The following is a 19,215-nucleotide window of genomic DNA, read 5'->3' as shown; positions in this document are numbered from 1 at the left end:
GCACCCCGCAGCCCCAGCTCCGGGGCGGCGGAGGCGGGGGGGGCGCGTGGGGGGCGCTCCCGGCCCCACGGGGGTCGGGGGAGGGCCGGCCGGCCCCTCCGGGGCTGCTGGGAGCCGGCGGGGGCGGGGGGGGAGGGCGTTACTGGGGCAAACTGTGGGCTGGGCCGGGCTGGCCCGGTGTTTGGGAGGGTCAGCACAGGGGAGGGAGATGCATGTGTGTCGTTGGGGGGCTGGGACAGGCTAATGTAGGGCTGGGACAGTTAAACGAGGAAACGCATGGCGTTTGGGGGGTTCAGGGCATGCGGGAGCTGGTCTAGGTCGAGGACGGGGTGTGTGCCGTTACAGGTGTGCGCAAGGGGGTACAGGCAGAGGGGTGGTTGGTTTGGCCTTTGGTGCTGCTGTGCTGTGCCCGATTGGCGCAGGTGAGCCGGGGACAGTGTATGCAGGGTGGAACTGGCAAGGAGAGGGTTAGTCGTGCGATAGCGGTTTGGCACACTGTCCATGTGCCAGCGCAGGTGGACGTGAGGGTTTGGCGCAGGGCTGGGCGGTTGGTACCACAGCGCAGCATGGCTGGAGGCTGCGGCTGCCTGCCACTGGGTCCCACCAGCCTCAGAGCTGCGCAAAGGGACGCTCCCCAAAGTGCTTCTCCCTCCTTCCTCTCTCCCCAGGGGCTGACCCTGCACTGCATCTACTGAGACCCGGCCCCAGTTTCACCATGGCTTCCCAGCCGCAGCCTCTGCGCCCCGCCTTGCCCTGCGCCTCTGCCACAGGCACCGGCGGGGCTGGACTGGCGGCCAGCAGCCCCGAGAAAGGTCTGTCCCCACGGGTGTGGGAGAGATTGGGGTTGGGGGGTTTGCCGGCCTGGTCTGTGCTGGGAAGGACCCCCCGGGGGTGCCAGGCTGGTGCCCAAGATCTGTTCTTGGCCTGGTGTGCCCCATTGGCCTTCCCTGGGGAGCCCGGTGGGGCTGCGGCGCTGCTCCAACATGGCGTTTCTCCTTTCCTTGCTTCTCTCGCAGGCAGTGCTCGCCCCAAGCCACCAGTCCGGCCCAAACCCCGCGTGCTGCCCAAGCCGGCCGTGCCCGCCAAGCCCTCCCTGCTGCACCCCCCGCCGGGGCCACGGCACCCTCGCCCCGAGCTGCCCTCTGCCGAGAAGATGAACCGCCTGGCAGGGCCCCAGCCCTACGGTGGGGGTAGCTCGGGGGGGCCCCTCCGGCGCCCCTCCTTCACCCTCAAATCACCTGAGACGCCCAACGGGAAGGGGCTCCTGTCCCCTCTGGTCGCAGCTGCTGAGGATGTGGGTTCAACCCTCGGCGAGGAGGTGCCCCCCGCCCCGCCGACCACCCCTCGCAAAGGCCCGACTTCCTTCAAGGTGACGCCGGTGCCAGTGGCGACCAAACTGGAGCGATTTCCAGGCACCACTGTGGAAGAGATCCTGGCCAAAATGGACAGCAGGGAGAGCCTGGGGAACCCGGACCGAGCCCGGCTCTCGCCCTTTTGCCCTGATCCTGCCTCTCGCAGAAGCTCCAAGACGTTCACCACCTTCCGGAGACGCCCCGGCGGGGAGGCGGATGGAGCCCCCCTCGGCGAAGCCTGCCAGACACCCCAGCCTGCGGCAGGCGAGCTGGGGACGGGGGATGTCGGATGCCTGACTGCCGAGACGAGGTGAGGGACCGGGAGGCTGTGGGGCTGGGGGCTGTTGCTCCGAGCTGTCCCAGGGACAAGAGTAACGGAGCTGAGGTCTGGTCGCCGGCACGAGGCCGGTGCTGCTCGTAAGCAGGCAGCGCCTCGAGCTGCCGCCGTGGGAAGGCCGGGGCAGCCGCCACAGCGCCAGGCGGTTTGTTCAGACCGCAGGAACGGGCTGTCCCAGCTGAGGAGCTGCCTCTGTGCCCGCAGCCCCCGAGGGCTGGGAAGGGAGCCAGCTGGCCGTCCCGCTGCCCGGGCAGGGGCTGCCCCGAGGCTGGGAATAACGGGGAGAGGGTCGCTCCCCCTGGGAAATGCTGCCGTTTTCCCACCCTTGCTATTTTTTTCCTGCTGAGCCGTGCCAAGGCAGAGGGAGCCGGCAGATCTGTGGGACTCCTGGCTGCAGGATGTGCTGGGTGAGAGCCAGCGCTTGGCCATGCTTCCGAAAGCTGGGCACCTCCGGGAGAGTGAGATGGGGGCTATTTTAAGCTGGAGTGTGAGAAACTCGCTCTCCAAAGGACTGAAAAGTTTCTGGAAAGGGGACTGGGGCTGACTTGTTTCTCCCCCCCTGCAGTCAAAATCCCGCTGATAGTTTGGTGCCGGGTTTGGGTATGACTTGCAGAGATTGAAGGGCCTCTTGCAGTTCGCCCGAGCCCATCCTCCTGTGGCCAGAGCGGGTGGTTTGGGGCCGGGTGACGCCTCGGCAGGCAGTGGGAGAGCGGAGGTGTGTGTGGGGGAATTCACCCTCCGTCCCTGCTTCTTCCTGGCAGCAGCTCCCCCCCAGCTGGCCTGAGCTGTGCCGGGGACCCCCGTGGACACCGGAGGCCACCATCCCCCCCTGACGTGAGTTCTCGCCTCGCCCTCCCGCGCTGCGGCAGCTCTGCTCCTGGTCTCTCTCCTTTGGGGCTCTCCTGTCTCTTCCGGGGCTCCCTCTCTGCGGGGTGCGTGTCTCTCCTTTCTCCTTGGGGTGCCGACTGCCCCTTCCGCCAGGGAAGCTGGGTGTCCCCCGCGCTGGGTGCGCAGGCACGGGGCCGGGCTTTTGCAGGGGTGGTGTGTGCCAGCCTGGTGCCGAGGCGTGGGCAGGGCAGCTGTGAGTCACCAGCCAGGGTTCGGTGACCTGGCAGGTATGTGGCAGGGCAGGCCCTTTCAGGCTCCCTGCCAACCTCCCTCCCCTCTCCCCGTGCTCGGGGTGGTGACCGGGACACCAGGTCATGGTGACACTGGTGGTGGCAGCCCCGGCAGTGGCACCGGGTAGCCCCGGTTGAGGCGGTTAACCCCGATGGTGCTGTGCAGGGTGACACTGGCAAGGGGGTGCCCCAGCCCCACAGCAGGGTAGGGGGTCTGGGCTGGGGATGTTTTTACTTCCTCCTGCTTCAGTTCTTCCTCTCCGTCTGTCTCTTTGCTGCCAGAGGGTGGGCGCTTGAGGGGGCAGCTGTGGGGGCTCGGGGCACTGCCCAGCATGGAGCGGCTGGGGGCCTCTGGGAGCCACCCGGGCTGAGTCACGCAGGAAGCAGCCTGGTGCTGGCAGGAAGCCCAGGCACCTCCTGCCTCGGGTTTGGGGAGGGGGGGGTGCCGGCAAGGGTCCTGCCAGAGAAGGGGCTGTGATTTGGGGGTGGGTGATGCCTGGGAGGTTGCTCTTGAGTGACATGATATCCCCCGGCTCTTTCCACAGCTCTCCTCTCTCCAGCCGGGTGCCCTTGGACCCCCTGGCTCCCCGAGGCCCCCTGCCTGCCCAGCCCCGGCCCCAGGAGCTCCCTTCCAGCCCGCCGAGCCCTCCACCTCAGCCCCTGGCTCTCCTGATGCCCCCCCAGAGCTCCTGGCCCCCGGCTCCCCCACGCTGGCTCCTGGCTCCCCCGAATCTCTCGCTCGGCCTCCAGCCGAGGTCTTGGCTGCCTCCATCCAGGCCCCAGGCGCTCCCTCCTCTGCAGCCGAACCCCGGCTCGGCGTGTCCCGCTCCCCCGGCTCCCCCCACACTCCTGGCGAGGGATCCCCCAATACTGCCAGCCCCCCCAGCACTCCCGAACTGCACCCCAGTGTCACCTGCCCCCCTGGCTCTCCCGAGGCTGCTGCTCAGTACCTGGGCCCCCCCAGCCCCCCCCCCGAGCCCTCTGCTAAAGCCTCTCGTCCCCCAGGCTCCCCGGAGGGACCTGATGACTCCCCAGCATCCCCACAGTCCCCTGAGCATCCTGATTTCAGCCCCCCTCCCCCTTCCAGGGACTCGGGGCTCCGGCGCTTTTCAGAGGGGGTGTTGCAGCCCCCGACCACGGGGCAGGGCATGGGGGAGCTGGGGGGCTCGCTGAGCACCCTGCCCTGTCCTGGGGACCCGCCCTCAGAGCCGTCCCTGGGCAGCGAGTCTGGCTGGAGCCTGTCCCAGTCCTTCGAGTGGACGTTCCCCCCGCAGGGGGCACGGCGGCTCGCCTCCCCCCCACGGTCCCCCATCTGGGAGGCGGCTGACTCGGGGCTCTCTGACGAGGGCGAGTCGGACAAGGGGGATCCGTCCCCCTGCCCTCCGCGCTCCCGGGAGGACAGCCGATCCGAAGAGCCCAGCCCTGCAGTGGTTGGCAGCCGGGGAGCAGAGGCGGCTCCGTGTCCAGGGGGTCCCGTGGCCCAGCGAGAGGCTGAGGGCTCAGCGGAGGAGGAGGAGGAGGATGAAGGGGAGGCAGAGCCGGATGCCGCTGTGCCCCGCTCCACTCTCTGCGTGAGGGAGCCTGGCCAGGACGCAGCTGAGCCCAAGCCCCCTGCCCAGCTTGGCCTCCTCGTCAGGGCTACCCCACCAGATCTGGCCCCACCGGATCTGGCCACCGCGGGCGACTCCCCCGTAAGCCTGCAGGGCCCTGGCGGGCCGGGACAGGCCGAAGGATCCTCGAGGGGCCCCGATCCCCATGCTGACCCGGGCTGGCTGACGGAGCTGCTGGCGTCGCCCAGGGCCCGTGCCGCGGGGCACAGCTCTCCGGACGAGGAGGGGCCGGAGGTGAGGGGGTGCGGGGAGCCGGGCGGCGTGGCGGCAGCAAGGGTTAATGCCAGGCCGTGGGTGTCGGTGGTGCTGGGCTCCTCTCCGGCAGGGCCGGGCCGGAGTCCGGGGGTGGTGGGGTGGGACGGGTTGGGTGGTGGCTGAGCGGGAGTGTGCCGTGCCGGTAGGGAGAGCCGGGGTGCGGCCGCTGCCGCTGTGTACAGCCACGGGGCCTGCTGGGGAGCCATGGCTGGTGAGTCGGGCACTGCGGCCATCCTCCGGCGGCTGCTAGCCAACCTGGAGCTGCAGGACAAGCTGGGGAGGGCTCGGCAGGTGCTGGGCCGGGAAGGGGCCTGGGTAGGCACGGCGGCTGTGAGTGCCCTGGGGCAGCCGGTAGCTCCTGGCCTGGGAACAGGGGCCCTGTGGGGTGGGGAGGGCACATGGCAGGATCTGGTCTCCCCTTGGATGGGGACCCTGCCTGTGCTGTGTCCTCCAGGCATCCCAGGGTATTTTCCCCCCTGCTTTTCCTCTCCAGCTCTCTCCTCTGCTGCACGAGCCGGGACTGGGACCCCCTTTAACCCCCTCTCCCCACTTTGCACCCTCTTCCCCCAGGGCCTGCTTGGCTGGTCACGGAAGGACCTGTGCAGCGAATTCGGCATTGGCAGATCTCACCAGGCCAGCACCTTCGACTGGACCCATGAGGCTGTGGCCAGGGAGAGAGACTGGCCTGGTGAGTTGCAGCAGGACCGAGAATTTGGGACCAAATCAAGCTGGGACAGCACCCGCAGCATCAGGGATGGGGCCCAGCCGGACGGGCCCTTTGGCACTCCCAGGGAGGACTGGGGCAGCGATTACAAAGGGACGGAGCTGCTGGGGGAAACGAGACTGGGCTGCAGCGACTGGTCCAAATCCCACGGCGTGGGGGAAAGCTGCCTGCAGGATCAAGACTTTGGTGCCAGCAAACCCAAGTGGGGTGCGGACTATGGCTTGGACAGCGCGGGCAGCGGGGAGGAGATCGGCGCTGGGAAGGCTGACTGGAGCAGCAGCTACGGCATGGGACATGGCCAGCAGCAGGACGAGGAGCCCAGCTCCAGGCAGCCCAGCTCCAGGCAGCCCAGCTGGGCTGGCGAGTATGGCTCCAGGGACCCGGAGAGCCAGGATGGGGACATCACACCTGTATGGCCTGGTGAATACAGCGCCAGTGATGTGGAGATGAAGGACAGGCACCTCGCCTCAGACTGGGCCAGTAAATACAGGGACGCTGAAACCAAGGACAAGGATTTTACGCTGGGCTGGGCTGGCAGATCCAGCACTGGGGACACTGGGAGCCCAGACAAGGAGTTCAGCCCCAGCAGGACAGCCTGGGACAGCAAATATAGCACCAGGGACATGGAGAGCCAGGACCGGGAGTTCAGCCCCAGCAGACCAGCTTGGACTGGTGAATACAGCACCCAAGGCATGGAGAGCCAGGACCGGGAGTTCAGCCCCAGCAGGCCGGCTGAGGCCGATGAATACACCACCAGGGACATGGAGAGCCAGGACCAGGAGTTCAGCCCCAGCAGGGCGGCCTGGGATAGCGAGTACCGCAGTAGGAACATGGAGAGCCAGGACCGGGAGTTCAGCCCCAGCAGGGCAGCCTGGGATAGCGAGTACCACAGCAGGGACGTGGAGAGCCAGGACCAGGAGTTCAGCCCCAGCAGACAGGCCTGGGATGATGAGTACCGCAGCAGGGACGTGGAGGCGCGGGATGGGGAGTTCAGCCCCAGCAGGCCGGTCTGGGCCAGTGAGTACAGCAGCAGAGAGATGGAGACCCAGGACAGCGGGTTCAAACCTAGCAGACCGGCCTGGGATGACAAATACAGCGCCAGGGACATGGAGACCCAGGACAGGGAGTTCAGGCCCAGCAGACCAGCCTGGGCCAGCGAGTACAGCTCTATGAACACCGAAAAGGAAGAGAGAGAGTTTAGTCTTGGCCGGCTGAGCTGGGCTGGTGAGCGCAACACTGGCCAAACCGAGCTGGTAGATGCTTTTGGAGTCAGGAAAGATGGCTGGCCGGGCTCCCGTGCCCCCGAGTCCCTGGCCCAGGACCCTGGCTGGGGCAGCACCGACCGGCAGGAGCGCGGTACCACCGATAGCAGGGACTGGGCTAAAGAGCTTGGAGGAGGTGAATGCCACAGCCAATTTGGCATCATTGGGACAGAGCGGGTGCCAGATCCCTCCAGCACTGAAGCATCATTAGATGGCTCGATGTCCTGGGCTGGTGGAATGAGCTCTGGGGGCCTGCAGGAGCCCCTGGGAGACTGGCACAGGGATCTCTCCTTCAGCAGCTCGGATGCCACCGGCTGTGTGGGCACTGCTGATGCCGGCGGGGTTGGACCGGGCCAGACAGCCTGGGATCGGGGCCTGGGCAGCCTGCCTGCCCTGGGCAGCTCGGCCCAGCCCCGGGAGGCCGGGGTGGAAGAGCCAGGCTGGAGCCGGGACCTTGCTGCAACCGGCTGGACCGTGGAGCTGTGCGACGCCGAGGCCAAGCGCCAGGAGTGGGCTAGTGCATTCGGTGCCCGCTGCGCGGCCCGGAGCCGGGACTTTGGTGCTGGGGAGCTGAGCCCGGGAGATGACGCTGGCTCGGTGGACGGGTAAGGAGGGTGCTGGCAGTGGCAGTGCGGCCCCAGGGAGGGATCTGTCCCCCTTGGGAGCCCATGCTATCTTGCAGTGGGGACGTCCGACACCTTGGACCTCGTGCTGGCATCCTACCATACCTCACTCGTAGCTGGGGGACCTGCTGCCTCTGGCCGTGGGCTGCCGGAGCTCCTCTTCTCAGCCTCCACATTTCCCCTTGTAGCCTCTGGCCCCGCTTCTGAAGCAGGAGCTTTTTGAGGGACTGGGTTTCAACTTGTCCTGGCAGGATCTGCTGTCTTGAGCTGATCCAGGAGGGGACAATGCCTTTGGGCTTCTTGTTCCAGTCTCCCTCCAACATGAGGAGCTGTGCACCAAGTTTGGAGGGTGCTGGTGTTCCCTCAGCCCCCTGAAAAAGCGGCAGAGTTAGCCCTGTGTCCCTATTGCTCTGCCAGGATGCGGGAACACTGATTTCAGACTAACTATGGAGCTGCGGATTCCCCAAATGATAAGTTCCCTCAAGCTGCCTGAAAATAAGGATCCCAGGAGGAGGGAAGTGAAAGCCCCATGGGCCTTGGGAAGGCCCCAGCCTGGTCCACCTGTGTGGGGCAGAGGGGAGCCCCCACCCCCTGCCCTAGGAGCTGTGCCTTCCCGTACTCCAGGTGGCCCTGATCCTTCTCTTCCTCCTCCTCCTCCTGCCCCATGGGGCCCCTTGGTCACCTGGTGCCCCACTGGCCGGCTCCTGGGGGCTGGTGACCCTACTGGGGGGTCTGACCCCGTTCTCTGCCCCAAGGGGGAGAGTTGGCCTGAGTCTCCTACGAGTCTGGCAGCCTCCTTGCCCTCCCCAGACCCTCAAATTCTGCCCCAACCTTTGGGAAGGGACTTTGGGGGGCCACCCTCTTGGCGTGACATCCCGGGAGAGGAGAGAGTCCTGGACGCCTGGGTCCTGTCTTCATGGGAGCAGCGTTTGGCCCTCCCCGTGCCTCCATTTCCCTTGGAGGCTGACGGAGGCAAGATTTGGGGCACGGGAAGGGCTTGTGTTAGCTGGATCTGGAGGAACTGTGGGGTCTCATCTTGTCTCCCCGAGCAGAAGCAGCCGTCTCTCAAACCCCAGCCCGCCGATGGGTGATGTTCTGGCTGACCCCCCAGCTGCGGAGGCCCCCCGGAGCGAGCCGCCCAGCCCCACTGAGGAGGAGAGGGACCTGCCTGAGCCAGCTGCTGCCCCACAGAGCCCTGGGGCCCCCCCTCTGCTGCCGGAGGCTGCTGGCGGGACCCTGCCAGACATGGAGAGCGAAGAAGCCCCTTCAGACCACCTGGATGGGAAGAGACCACCAAGCTGGGAGGAGAAGCGGCTCTCCCTGGGCCACCCTCAGCCCGAGGGATCTGCGGACCACGCTGGGCAGGAATTCACCTTCCTGGAGGTGAGTGGGGAGGGGGCGGCTTCCAGCCCCTTCGTGCGGCCCGGGGGGTGCCTGGCTGTCACAGAGACCCTTCTCTGGGGGCCCTGTTCCTGTCCCCCTCTGGGGATGGGGGCTTTACCTGCCGGCCCTAGCTTCCCCCAAGGGGCAGGCTGCAGATTCGGGGCCCCCCCGTGCTGTTGTGGGGTCTGTGGGCACGCTGGGTGGGTGGAGTGGGGGTGCCGGGGCTCCTCAGCGCTGGGCCCTGACCTGTCGGCGTGGCTCTGCAGGACACAGAGGTCCTGGACAGCAGCGTGTACCGCAGCAAGGCCAGCCTGGGCCGCAAGCGCAGGCACCGGGCGCCGGCCCTCCGCCCCGGGGCCACCTCGGAGGGGGACAGCTGGATCTTCCGGGACTCCACAGGTGAGAGCCCGTGGGACGGTGACGCCAGGAGAGGGAGCGCGGGGCCATCTGTCCTCAGCAGAGGTGTCTCATGGTGACGCTGTCCTGGTGTCCTACCCGCAGAGCCCCGTCCAGCCCGCGCAGCAGCGTCCTCTGATGAGGAGGCAGCGGAAGAGCCCAAGAGCCGTCGGGTGCGAGCGTCCCCGTCGGGCAAGGGGGTCAAGGTGCCTCTCTTCCCTGGCCTCAACACGTCGGCCCTCAAGGTGCGGCCCGCCAGGACCCCGAGCGAGTGGGGTGATGCCGCCCGGCCAGGGGAGGGGAAAGTGAGGCAGGTTGGGGCTGCGGGGGTGGCCAAAGGCAGGCAGTGCGGGGAGGGATGGGGAGGAGGGGATGGGAGGGCTTGGGAGGGGGCAGAGCACCACGTGCCCGCCTGACTGCACTCCTCTGCGCCCAGGCCAAGCTGAGGGGCCGAAACCGCTCAGCCGAGGAGGGAGCGCCGCCCGGGGACAGCAAGGCAACCCCCCCCAAGGACCCCCACGTGCAGCGCTCCAAGTCCTGCAAGATCCCTGGCTTGAGTGGGAAGCCCCTGGTGCTGCCCCCCAAGCCGGAGAAGCCCTCGGGGTGAGTGCTGGGGGCACGGGATCCTCGGGGGTGGGAGAGGGGACCTTGGGGCTGTGCCTGCGGGTTTGGGGACAGACGAGGCTGATGCTGTGGAGGTGGGAAGTGTTGGGGGGCTGTTACCTGGTTCAGTGCCCCATCGAGGGCCTGGAGCAGTGCTGAGGGTGGGTTTTTCCAGAGGCATGGGGATTTTGGGGGTGTTTTAGAGGTGCAAAGGCTCTCCAGGCTCGTGTCTCTGGTGTTCGCAGGCAGCAGAGGCTGGGCTGGGCCCTGGCCTGGGAGCTGGGCCCAGGGGGAGGCTTTGCTGGGCTCGGCTTTCCCAGGGCCCGTTGCCTGGAGAGCCAGGCTGCTCCACCCTAAACAGAGCTTGGGCCTGGGCCCTTAAAGCCCCAGCCGCCACGGCAGCTCCCTGCCCGCCCTGCCTGCCCTGCCGAATCCTCCGGGGAGCAGGGATCTGTTAGATCTTGGCCGTGCCCCCAGGGGCTCAGTCTGTGTTCTGGGGTGTTTTGGGGGCGCGTGCCAACGCTGTGCCACCACCGCCCAGGTCTGACGCCTCCCCCCCGCACTGGCTGCAAGCCCTGAAGCTGAAGAAGAAGAAACCGTGAGCGGGGTGAGTGCAGGAGCTGGGGGGCAGGGGGGAGGGACCCCGGCCCCCCCTGCACCCTCCTGGCTCCCAGCGCAGGGCGTAGCTGGGGCCTCCCCCTCCCCGTGTTCCCTGCCTCGGGGCTGTGCGTCCCAGGGGCCTGGAGGGGTCGGGGGGCAGAGGGGCGGCCGTGGCACGGCCCCACAGCACCTGAGAGGAGGCCCAGCAGGAGTGTGTCCCCTTGTTCCCGGGCTCTGTGCTGCCGCGGGGCGCAGCACCCTCCTCCTGGGGCCCCCCAGGGCCAGGTCACGCCTGGGGCTCCCCGCGGGGTCCTCACCCCCTCTCCCCGCTGTGTCTCCTCCAGGCTCGCTCTCCTGCCAGCGCGTCCCCCGAGGCTGATGGCCGCCGTTGCCAGGATCAGGCGTGCGCCCTCCCTGTGGCGGGGCACACACACACACATCTATGCACTTTGTACGATGCTCGCAGGGTCCCTGTCCCCCTCCCCGTCGCTTCCTCCCCCGTCCGCGGCCCACGCGCCTCGCCCAGCGTTCCCCTCGGTCCCCACACCCCTGGGGCTGGGGGGTGGGCAGCGAGCCCCCTCCCTTCCCCTTTCCCCTGCTCCTGTGTCGCCCTCAGACAAAGAGCAACAGGTCAGGATTTTGGTGCCACTTTGACAGGACAATAAAACTTCGTTGGTTGGTTCGGGGGGGCCCCGCCTCTTCTCTCAGCCCCCTGGGCCTCGGCCCTCTGGCCCCCTGCGTGGGGTGGCCCTGTGGGGCCGGTGGCCGTGGGGCTGGGTGGGACGCTGGCGCGGGGACTGCCAGCAGGAGGAGCTGTCTGCCCGCAGCTCTCGGCCCGCTGGGGCGCGGGGCACCCGTGGGTGCTGCCTGGCCGGAGGGGGGGGTGGCAGAAATGCCCCCCAAGGGTGCCCCCCGCCACCCCGGGGGTGCCCGCACAGGGGCAGCGGGCGCAGCCGAGGGCGTGCTTCCAGGCGCAGCAGTTGCAGACCCCTGGCACGGGCACGCGCAGCCATCCGCCCACCCCACTGGTGGCGCGCCCACGCTCCTCCCCGCGGCGCCGGGTACCCACAGCTGCCCGGGGTGCCGCGTACCCACAGCTGCCCGGGGCGCCGCGTACCCACAGCTGCCCGGGGCGCCCCGTACCCACACCTGCCCGGGGCGCCCCGTACCCACACCTGCCCGGGGTGCCCCGTACCCACACCTGCCCGGGGCGCCCTTGCGCTCCCTCTGCAGAAGCCGCCGCTTGCACGGGCGCCGGAGCACGCGCGCGTGTGCACGCCTCTGCCCACGCCCGCAAACCGCCTGCCCACGCCCACCCTGGCACCCACGGGCGCCGTCCTGCCTGTCCCCTGCCCGTCCCCGCGCCGGGGTGGCGGTGCTGGCTGCCAGGGTCACCCCGAGGAAGAGCGGGGGCAGATGCCAGCCCGGCCCCAAACCTCCCGGCGTGCCGAGCCGCCGCGGTGAAGCCTGCGAGGGGAGCGCCGCCGCGGGGGCTGCGGCGCGACCCCCAGCCCGGGCCCCGAGGAAGGGGGGTCCCCGCGCCCGGGCTGGGGCGCAAACCTCCAGCGGAGAGGTGCGCACGGGCCCCCCGCCCTGGCCGTGTTTTGGGCACGTCCCCCCCGGGAGGGGAAGCCCAAGGCTGTGCTTCCCGGCGGAGCCTGACGGAGGAGGGAGACCCAGGAGGGAGCGGGGCAGCCGAGGGGCTGTTGCTTCCCTGGTAGGATGTGAGCAACTCCGGGCGCCGCCAGAGGAAGCCGCCCGATCCCGCCCCGCGGCGCACAGGCTGCCCTTCCTGCCCAGGGGTGCCCGGGCAGCGCCGGGGTCGGCCCCACGTCCCGACCCCCTGTGGGGGCTCCCACCCCACCCGCGCCCGGGAGGCTCTGGCGGACCGGGGGCAGGGCGGGGACGGTCACCGCTCCCGGCGGACGGTCGCTCTCCCCGGCCCCGGTGCGGGGCTGAGTTTTGGGCCGAGCCTGGCGTGCGCCGCACGGATCCGAGCCAGGGAACCCGCCGGCCCCTCGGCGGGCTCCACTCTTCCCCGGCGAAGCTTCGCGCTCTGGGCTGGTCGGAGCGCTCCTGCTCGCCCCCGAGCCTTGGCCGCGTCCTGCGGCTGCAGCCCGACCTCTGCCTCCGCCCCCCGGGCTGCCGGTGCGGAGCGGCCCCGGGCGGCCGTGGGCTCGGCCGCTGGCCCGGGGCTTCACCCCTGGGGGCTTGATGTGAGGGTCCCCGCAGCGCCCCGAGCCCCCGTAGCCCCCTCCCCGCGCCCCCGGCCACACTCCGGCGTTCCCGCTGCCTGGCGGCGTTGCGGATAACGGTGTTGGTTATCAGCCCTCCCCCCCCGCGGCTGATAAGGCGCTGCCGCTGCTCCCCGCGGCTTCGGGGCCCTTGGCCCAGCCCTGGCCACCAACCCACCGCCCACGGCTACGGCGAGCCCGGCCCGGGGGGAGGCGGGTCTTCCCACCGGCGGAGGCTGCGCGTGGGTGAGCCCGGAGCCAGGGGCCACGCCGGCACCCCAGGGTGCCACCCAGCCCTCCCCGCTGCCGGGGCGACAACGGGGGGGCCGGGGGCTCTTCAGCCCCCCCGGCATCGCCGGCAGCGTTTCGGCAAGGCGTCGCCTTGGCGGGGCTGGAAAGGGTTACCTGTCCTCCTGCGCTACCCACGGGAGACAAAAATAACAGAAACCGTTATTAATAGTGATCTTTGTTACCCGGGCTGGAACATCTCCCTTTGTAGCAGTTTCTGGTGATACCAAGGGTCTAATTGACGTTTCTTTTGTTTCCCTATTTTAGTCCGCTTATTAGCGAATAAGCTTAAGTAACGCCTTCATCAGGCTCGGCTTGTGGGTGGGTCTGTCCTTTCTTTAAACAAACTTTGGGTTTTCACTTAAATCAGCAGCCGCCGCATTTACAGGTCAATTTTTAGCAGCTTTTAGCTTTAATTCTTCGAAGACCGGCTGGCCTCAGCACGGTCCCCATGGGGCTGACGCGCGCCCTTCCACGCAGCCTGTCCCCGGTCATTGGGACGTTTTGTTACGCGTTACCTCCAGCCCCCCAGCCCTGCTTTGCGCTCCCAGGCTGACAGCTTCGGGTCCCCTTTGGGCGGCTGGTCGGTGGCCTCGGTGCCCACCCCTCAGGGCTCCCGCTGCTCCCCGACCCCCACCCCATTTCCCAGCCCCTCGCCCTCCCGTACCGCTCGTTTTTTTCTGGTTTTGGGGACCCCTTTGAGACTCCCCCCCTATTTCAACCACCCAATTACCCCGCTACCCCCTTTCTTTACACCGTTTTGCTGGCAAAAGGGACCCACTGTGCTGGCGGGGGGTCTCGGGGGGGGCTTCGCCTGTCCCCGCGGCTCCTCCACCATGCCGGCGCGTGGGTTTTAACCTCACCGTTTTCACAGCCCGCTCCTCTCATGATTTACCTATTCCGGCGGCGAAAGGCAGCTCCGCTCCCCCCGCTCCCTGCCCCAGCCCCCCTGCGCTTCTCCCGGGGGACTCGCGGCTCTTCAGGCTTCGCTTTTTGCGAAGTCCCGCTCGGCTTCCCCGGTGCTTCTCCCCAAAGCCGCAATTGTGAGGGCTCAGCCCCAGCGGGACAGCTTCCCCCCTCCTCCTGCTCCCTCTGAATATTTCATTTTTGGGGTGGGGTTGATTTTTCTTCTTACTTGGCTCAGCTGAAGGTGCTGCTGTGTTCGGCTCCTTTACGGGACAGCGCAGCCCGCACGGAGCCGGGACGCAGCCAGAGCTCCCAGTCGCCGTCCGGTCCTTCAGCAGACGGTGCCGTAAGATGTTTTTTTTGCAGGCTGGGGGGGAATCCTGGAGCTCCCCCACCCTGGTTTTTGGTGAACACCTACAGGTCTCCCCGGCACCTCGCGCTCAAAATAGGGCCCCGGCAATTTGGGGGCCTCCCAGTGCCGTGGCTGTTTGCAAAAGGCAAAACCCTGGAAGCAAAAAGCAAAATCCCGAGTGCAAAACGCCAAATGCAAAGCCCCAGATGCCAAACGCCAAACGCGACCCCCCCAGGCGCGACGCCCCGCCGCAGCGCTCCGAGCGCCAAATGCAAAACCCGACCTGCGGCACCCCGACGCAAAATGCGGCGCCCCGGAGGTGAAACCCCGAATGCAACCCCGGGGCTTGCAGGGTGCTGGACCCGTGGCCGGCCCTCGAGCCCCCCTGCCCCGCCGGGGCCGCTTCCCCGAGCCGCGGCGCCGAAGCCGGGTGCCGGTGGGGCGCCCGCAGCCCCCTGGGGGACGGCGGTTATCTCGGGGGCTGACGCTTTGACACTTGGGTGAGAGCCTGGTAAAACCCCCCGGGAAGGAGCCAGATGGAGGGGGGAGCTGTGAAATTTCCCACGGGGGCTCCCCCCACCCACCCCCCACCCATCCCACCCGTCCCATCAAGGAGGAGGGCGGAGGAGGAGGAGGAAGGGGAGGTAACGCGGTGGGATTCGTTGGGCCGGGCTCAGAGGGCCGGAGGAGCTCGGTGAGCCCGGGATGAGCTGAGCTGAGCCCAGCGGCCGGCGGCATGGAGGAGGCGACGGACGCCTACGCCTACGGGGACAACGAGACGGAGTGCGAGTACGCCGAGTGGGGCCCCTCGCTGGCCCTGCTGCCCGCCATCTACCTGCTGGTCTTCCTGCTGGGCACGGCGGGCAACGGGCTGGTCCTCTGGACCGTCTTCAAGGGCGGCCGGGACCGCCGGCGCTCGGCCGACACCTTTATCGCCAACCTGGCCGCTGCCGACCTCACCTTTGTGGCCACCCTGCCGCTGTGGGCCGCCTACGCCTGGCTGGGCTACCACTGGCCCTTCGGCACGGCCGCCTGCAAGGTCAGCAGCTACCTGGTCTTCGTCAACATGTACGCCAGCGTCTTCTGCCTGACGGGGCTGAGCTTCGACCGCTACCTGGCCATCGTCCGGCCCCTGGCCACCGCCAAGCTGCGCTCGCGGGTCAGCGGGCTGGTGGCCACGGTGGCCCTGTGGGCGCTGGCGGCTCTGCTGGCCCTGCCGGCCCTGGTGCTGCGGCGGGCGGCCGCCCTGGGCGGGGACGCCAAGGTCACCTGCTACATGGACTACGGGGGCCTGGCCGCCCCGGGCACCGAGGGCGCCTGGGAGGTGGGGCTGGGGCTCTCCTCCACCGCCCTGGGCTTCGTGGCCCCCTTCGCCGTCATGCTGACCTGCTACTTCTTCATCGCCCGCACCGTGGCCAGCCACTTCCGCCGCGAGCGGGCTGAGGGGCCCCGCAAGCGCAAGCGCCTGCTCACCATCATCACGGTGCTGGTGGCCGCCTTCGGGGGCTGCTGGCTGCCCTTCCACCTGGTCAAGACCCTCTACGTCCTGATGGACCTGGAGGTGCTGCCGTGGTCCTGCGGCCTCCACACCTTCCTCAACAACCTCCACCCCTACTGCACCGGCATCGCCTACGTCAACAGCTGCCTCAACCCCTTCCTCTACGCCTTCTTCGACCCCCGCTTCCGCCGCGCCTGCGCCGCCCTCCTCTGCTGCCGGACCCCCGGCCCCGGCGCCGAGCGCTCCGCCAGCTACTCCTCGGGGCACAGCCACCCCCCCGGCGGCAAGGGGGGGCCCGTCCCGGGGGGCAAGCTGGACCCCGCCACCCAGGAGACGCTCTTCCGTGCCTAACCCCCTCATCCACCCCCGGCGCCCCCCGAGCTGGTCTCCTCGGGGGGACCCCCCTCCTGCCCCCCCCCAGAGCCTGGCTTGCTTTGGGGCCCCCCGGCCGGACAGCCCCGCTCGCGGGAAGGGGAAACTGAGGCAGGGGCCGGGCAGGCCCTGGGAGGAGCCCCTGGGGGGCTCGGGCGGGGGCGGCTCCCCCCGGCATCCGCAGGGCTTTGTGTTTGGTGACAAATAAATGAATTTTGGTTAAAAAAGGAGCAGGGTGTGCGCAGTTCCCTTGGGGGGACGGGGGGGGCCGTGGCGCGGGGCGGCACGGGGGGGCGTAGGGCTGGGCTTCAGGGTGTGCGTGAGCGGGGGGGTGCGAGTGTGCGTAGGTGCGCGCTACGGGGTGTCCCCGCGCCCGCGGCTGCCCGCGGCCCCTCCTGCGGCCCCGGCCCGGGCCAGCTCTCCCCGGCCTCTTCCCCAGCACGCGCCCGGGCAAACCCGAGCGCTCCCGTCCCGGCGCACCCGGCGCCGCAGCCGGCCGGGGTGCCGGTGTTTTAGCACCAAAGAGCCCCCGCCAAGCGTCCCAGCCCCCCACCCCGGCAGCTCTGATTGCATCAGGCAGCCGCCCTGTCCCACCAAATCCTGGTTTTGGGCTTTCCTCCTCTTATCTGAGGCCAGGACAAGCCCTGGGTGACTCACCCCTGCGGCGTGAAAATGGGCCGCTGATGGCATTAAACACCCCGGGCCGAGGGATGGGGCCAAGGGACCCCTCGGCTTCCGAGGGGGATTTGGGTGCCGGGCAGGACACCGGCCCACGCCAACCCAGGATTTTGATGAGCCACCAAATGGCTCCTCTCCCATTTCCCTCCCCGGCCCCCGCCGCTTCCTGAGGCTTCGCTCTAAATAAATCTTCCCCCTATTTGTTATTTGCATCCTTCATTTACTGGTGATGAACTATCCCGTCTCCTCGGCCTTTGTTCCCGCTTGGAAAGGATGCGGGATCATTACTGGGTTCCTTGGGAAGCTTCCCGTCGGGGGGGTGCATCAACCTTCCCACTTGCCGCCACCTAATTTTGGGAGCCAGCCCAGCCAGCGGCATCCCTCCTCGGGGACGGCCCTTTGTCTAAGGCAGTACCTGGGGGAGGGGGCCGGCGGGGGCTGCGGTTCGGGTCACCCGCCCGGCGAGAGGGCTGGGAGCCTGTGGGGGGTCTTCTCACCCCGGCTGGGGGCTTCTGGGGGTTTTCCCCACGGTTTGGTTTGGTCTAAGAGCCCCGGGGGCTTCGGGGGTGGCAATGCTGCATCTGGGGCCACGGCTCGGAGGGGAACGGGGGGAAGAAGCGCGTTTACGTTCAAGGTGCCTCCCAGGCGTGCTGCCCTGGAGAGACCCCCGGACTCCGCTCGTCCGTCTGCCCATCCGTCAACCCGCCTGTCCGTCCATCCATCCATCCCTCCCTCCCTCCCTCCCTCCCTCTGTCCATCCCTCCCTCCCTCCCTCCCTCCTACTCTCCATCCCTCCCTCCTTCCCTCCATCCCTCCCTCTATCTACCTATCCATCCATCCCTCCGTAACCCCTTCTCTCCTTCTCCCCCCCCTTTCTCTATCCCTCCAGCCCACCATCTCCCTCCCTCCCTCTCCGTCCCTCCATCCCTCCCTCCATCCCACCACCAACCGCAAACGACCCAGCACTAAATGGGGGGACGGGGGCCCCGTTTTTCGGGGGGAGCGGGCGAGGGCCGCTTCCTCCCCGGCGCGGCGGCCGGGCGCGGAAACGGCTGCGGGGCCCGCTGCCAGCGGAGACGGGAGCCGCCGACTTTCTATCCGCCTCTTGGAGATTTCCCTTTCCCTTCCAGGAGGGAAATGTTTAGCTGAGGGGTCTCTGGGGGGAAATGCAGGGACGCTCCGGAGAAAAAACACGGCCGGAGCCGGGGGGGGAAGGGGCGCGGGGGCCCGGACCACCCGTCGGAAGGAGATAAGGAAGGTGTTGCCTTCCTGCGGCCGCGCAGCGGCGGGGAGGTGGGGGGGTGGGGAGGGGAGATGGGTGGGGGGGATGGGGAGGGGAGATGGGGTGGGGGGAGATGAGGGGGGGAGATGGGATGAGGGGGGAACATGAGGAGGGGAGATGGGGAGGGGAGATGGGATGAGGGGGGGAGATGGGGGGGAGGAGATGCGATGGGGTGGGTATGGGAAGGGGAGATGGGGGGGAGATGGGATGAGGGGGGAGGTAGAGGGGGACAGCCCAGGGCCGCGGGCCGGGGGGGTGGGGAGCGGGGCCCTGCCGAAAGCGGGAGCATCCTCGGCAAAGCCCGGGAAGGCGGCGGGCGGGGGCGCGCAGCCCCGGGCTCAGCCGCGGGACCCCCACCCCGCTGCGGCCCGCTGGGGCTCCAGCCGGCCGGGGTCTGCGGGGCACGGCCAGGCGGCCCCAGACCCTCTGCCGGGGCCGTGGGGGGAGGAAAAGGAGGCCGTTCCCCGCAGGGACCTTCGGTGGGAGCTACACGCGGGAGCGGGCTCCGGCGGGGCGACGCGGCGCGGGGGGGCGAAGCAGCGGCCGGCGGGGCGGGGGCCGGGGCCGCGTCCCCCGCGCCCCGGGGAGCCCCCAGCCCCGGCCGCTGGCGCTCGCCGCCCCGCGGGGCTTCCGGCAGACCTGGCGGCTCAGAGCCGGCCGAGGGAATAACCACGGGCGAGAGCCCTCGGCTTTCGGAGGAGGCGGGGGGGTGTCATCTTGGGCCACCCCGGCGCGTCCCCACCACACCACGCCCTGGGCGAGCCACCCAAAAATTGGCCCCCGCCATCCCTTGGGGGGCCGGTTCTCCCCGTGTTAGGAGAAGAAAAGCTTCGGGTGGCCGCGGGGCGCAGAGCTCAGGCCGTACGTAACGCGGGGGGAAAGAGAGGAAATTGGGTGACATGGAGGGTTGCTCCTCTCCCGTGTCTCCGGAGGTTCAGGTGCCTTCAGCCGGCCGAGGGGCAAAGGCTCGGGAAGAGCCGCGGCATGGGACCCCCGGGGGTCCGGTTGTCCCCACACTCCTGTGTGACCCTCCTGGGTTGGGGAGGGGATGGAGGGAGGGGGGAGGACAGAGAAAGTGGGGCGGAAAAGATGGAAAAGGAGGGAAAGTAGAGGGAAAAGGTGGGTGGGAAGGGAGGTTTGGGAAGGGAGGCGGGGGTGGAGGACGTGGAGGGACGGATGGACAGACGGATGGACGGACAGAGGTGTTGGGAAGGGGGACAGACGGGTGCATGTGTGGAGGGATGGCGGGACGGAGGGATGGCTGGAAGGATGGGTGGACGATGGAAGGCTGGAGGGAGACGGGTGGGTGGATGGAGGGATGGAGGGAGGGCGGGAGGGATGA

General features: G+C 68.8%; 2 protein-coding genes across 2 annotated transcripts; both read left to right on the top strand.

Moving 5' to 3' along the window:
* Nucleotides 1-715: 715 nt before the first annotated feature.
* On the top strand, nucleotides 716-10,471 carry TNKS1BP1 (tankyrase 1 binding protein 1; the record flags this gene model as incomplete). Its single annotated transcript, XM_082000940.1, has 10 exons — nucleotides 716-816; nucleotides 1,021-1,662; nucleotides 2,451-2,523; nucleotides 3,353-4,651; nucleotides 5,243-7,263; nucleotides 8,340-8,664; nucleotides 8,931-9,063; nucleotides 9,166-9,305; nucleotides 9,497-9,663; nucleotides 10,205-10,471. 10 exons carry the CDS (start codon nucleotides 716-718, stop codon nucleotides 10,263-10,265), a joined length of 4,962 nt encoding a protein of 1,653 aa, XP_081857066.1. The 3' UTR covers nucleotides 10,266-10,471.
* Nucleotides 10,472-14,779: 4,308 nt separating this feature from the next.
* On the top strand, nucleotides 14,780-15,892 carry APLNR (apelin receptor; the record flags this gene model as incomplete). The annotated part of the gene is made up of 1 exon (XM_082000468.1): nucleotides 14,780-15,892. The coding sequence occupies one exon, from the start codon at nucleotides 14,780-14,782 to the stop codon at nucleotides 15,890-15,892; it is 1,113 nt and encodes a 370-aa protein (XP_081856594.1).
* Between the last annotated feature and the right edge of the window lie 3,323 nt (nucleotides 15,893-19,215).

Source organism: Phaethon aethereus, assembly GCF_964289735.1.
Source record: "Phaethon aethereus genome assembly, chromosome: 5".
Lineage (NCBI taxonomy): Eukaryota > Metazoa > Chordata > Aves > Phaethontiformes > Phaethontidae > Phaethon > Phaethon aethereus.
Note: the sequence above shows the minus strand (reverse complement) of the source record. Positions and strands in the feature narration are given on the sequence as shown.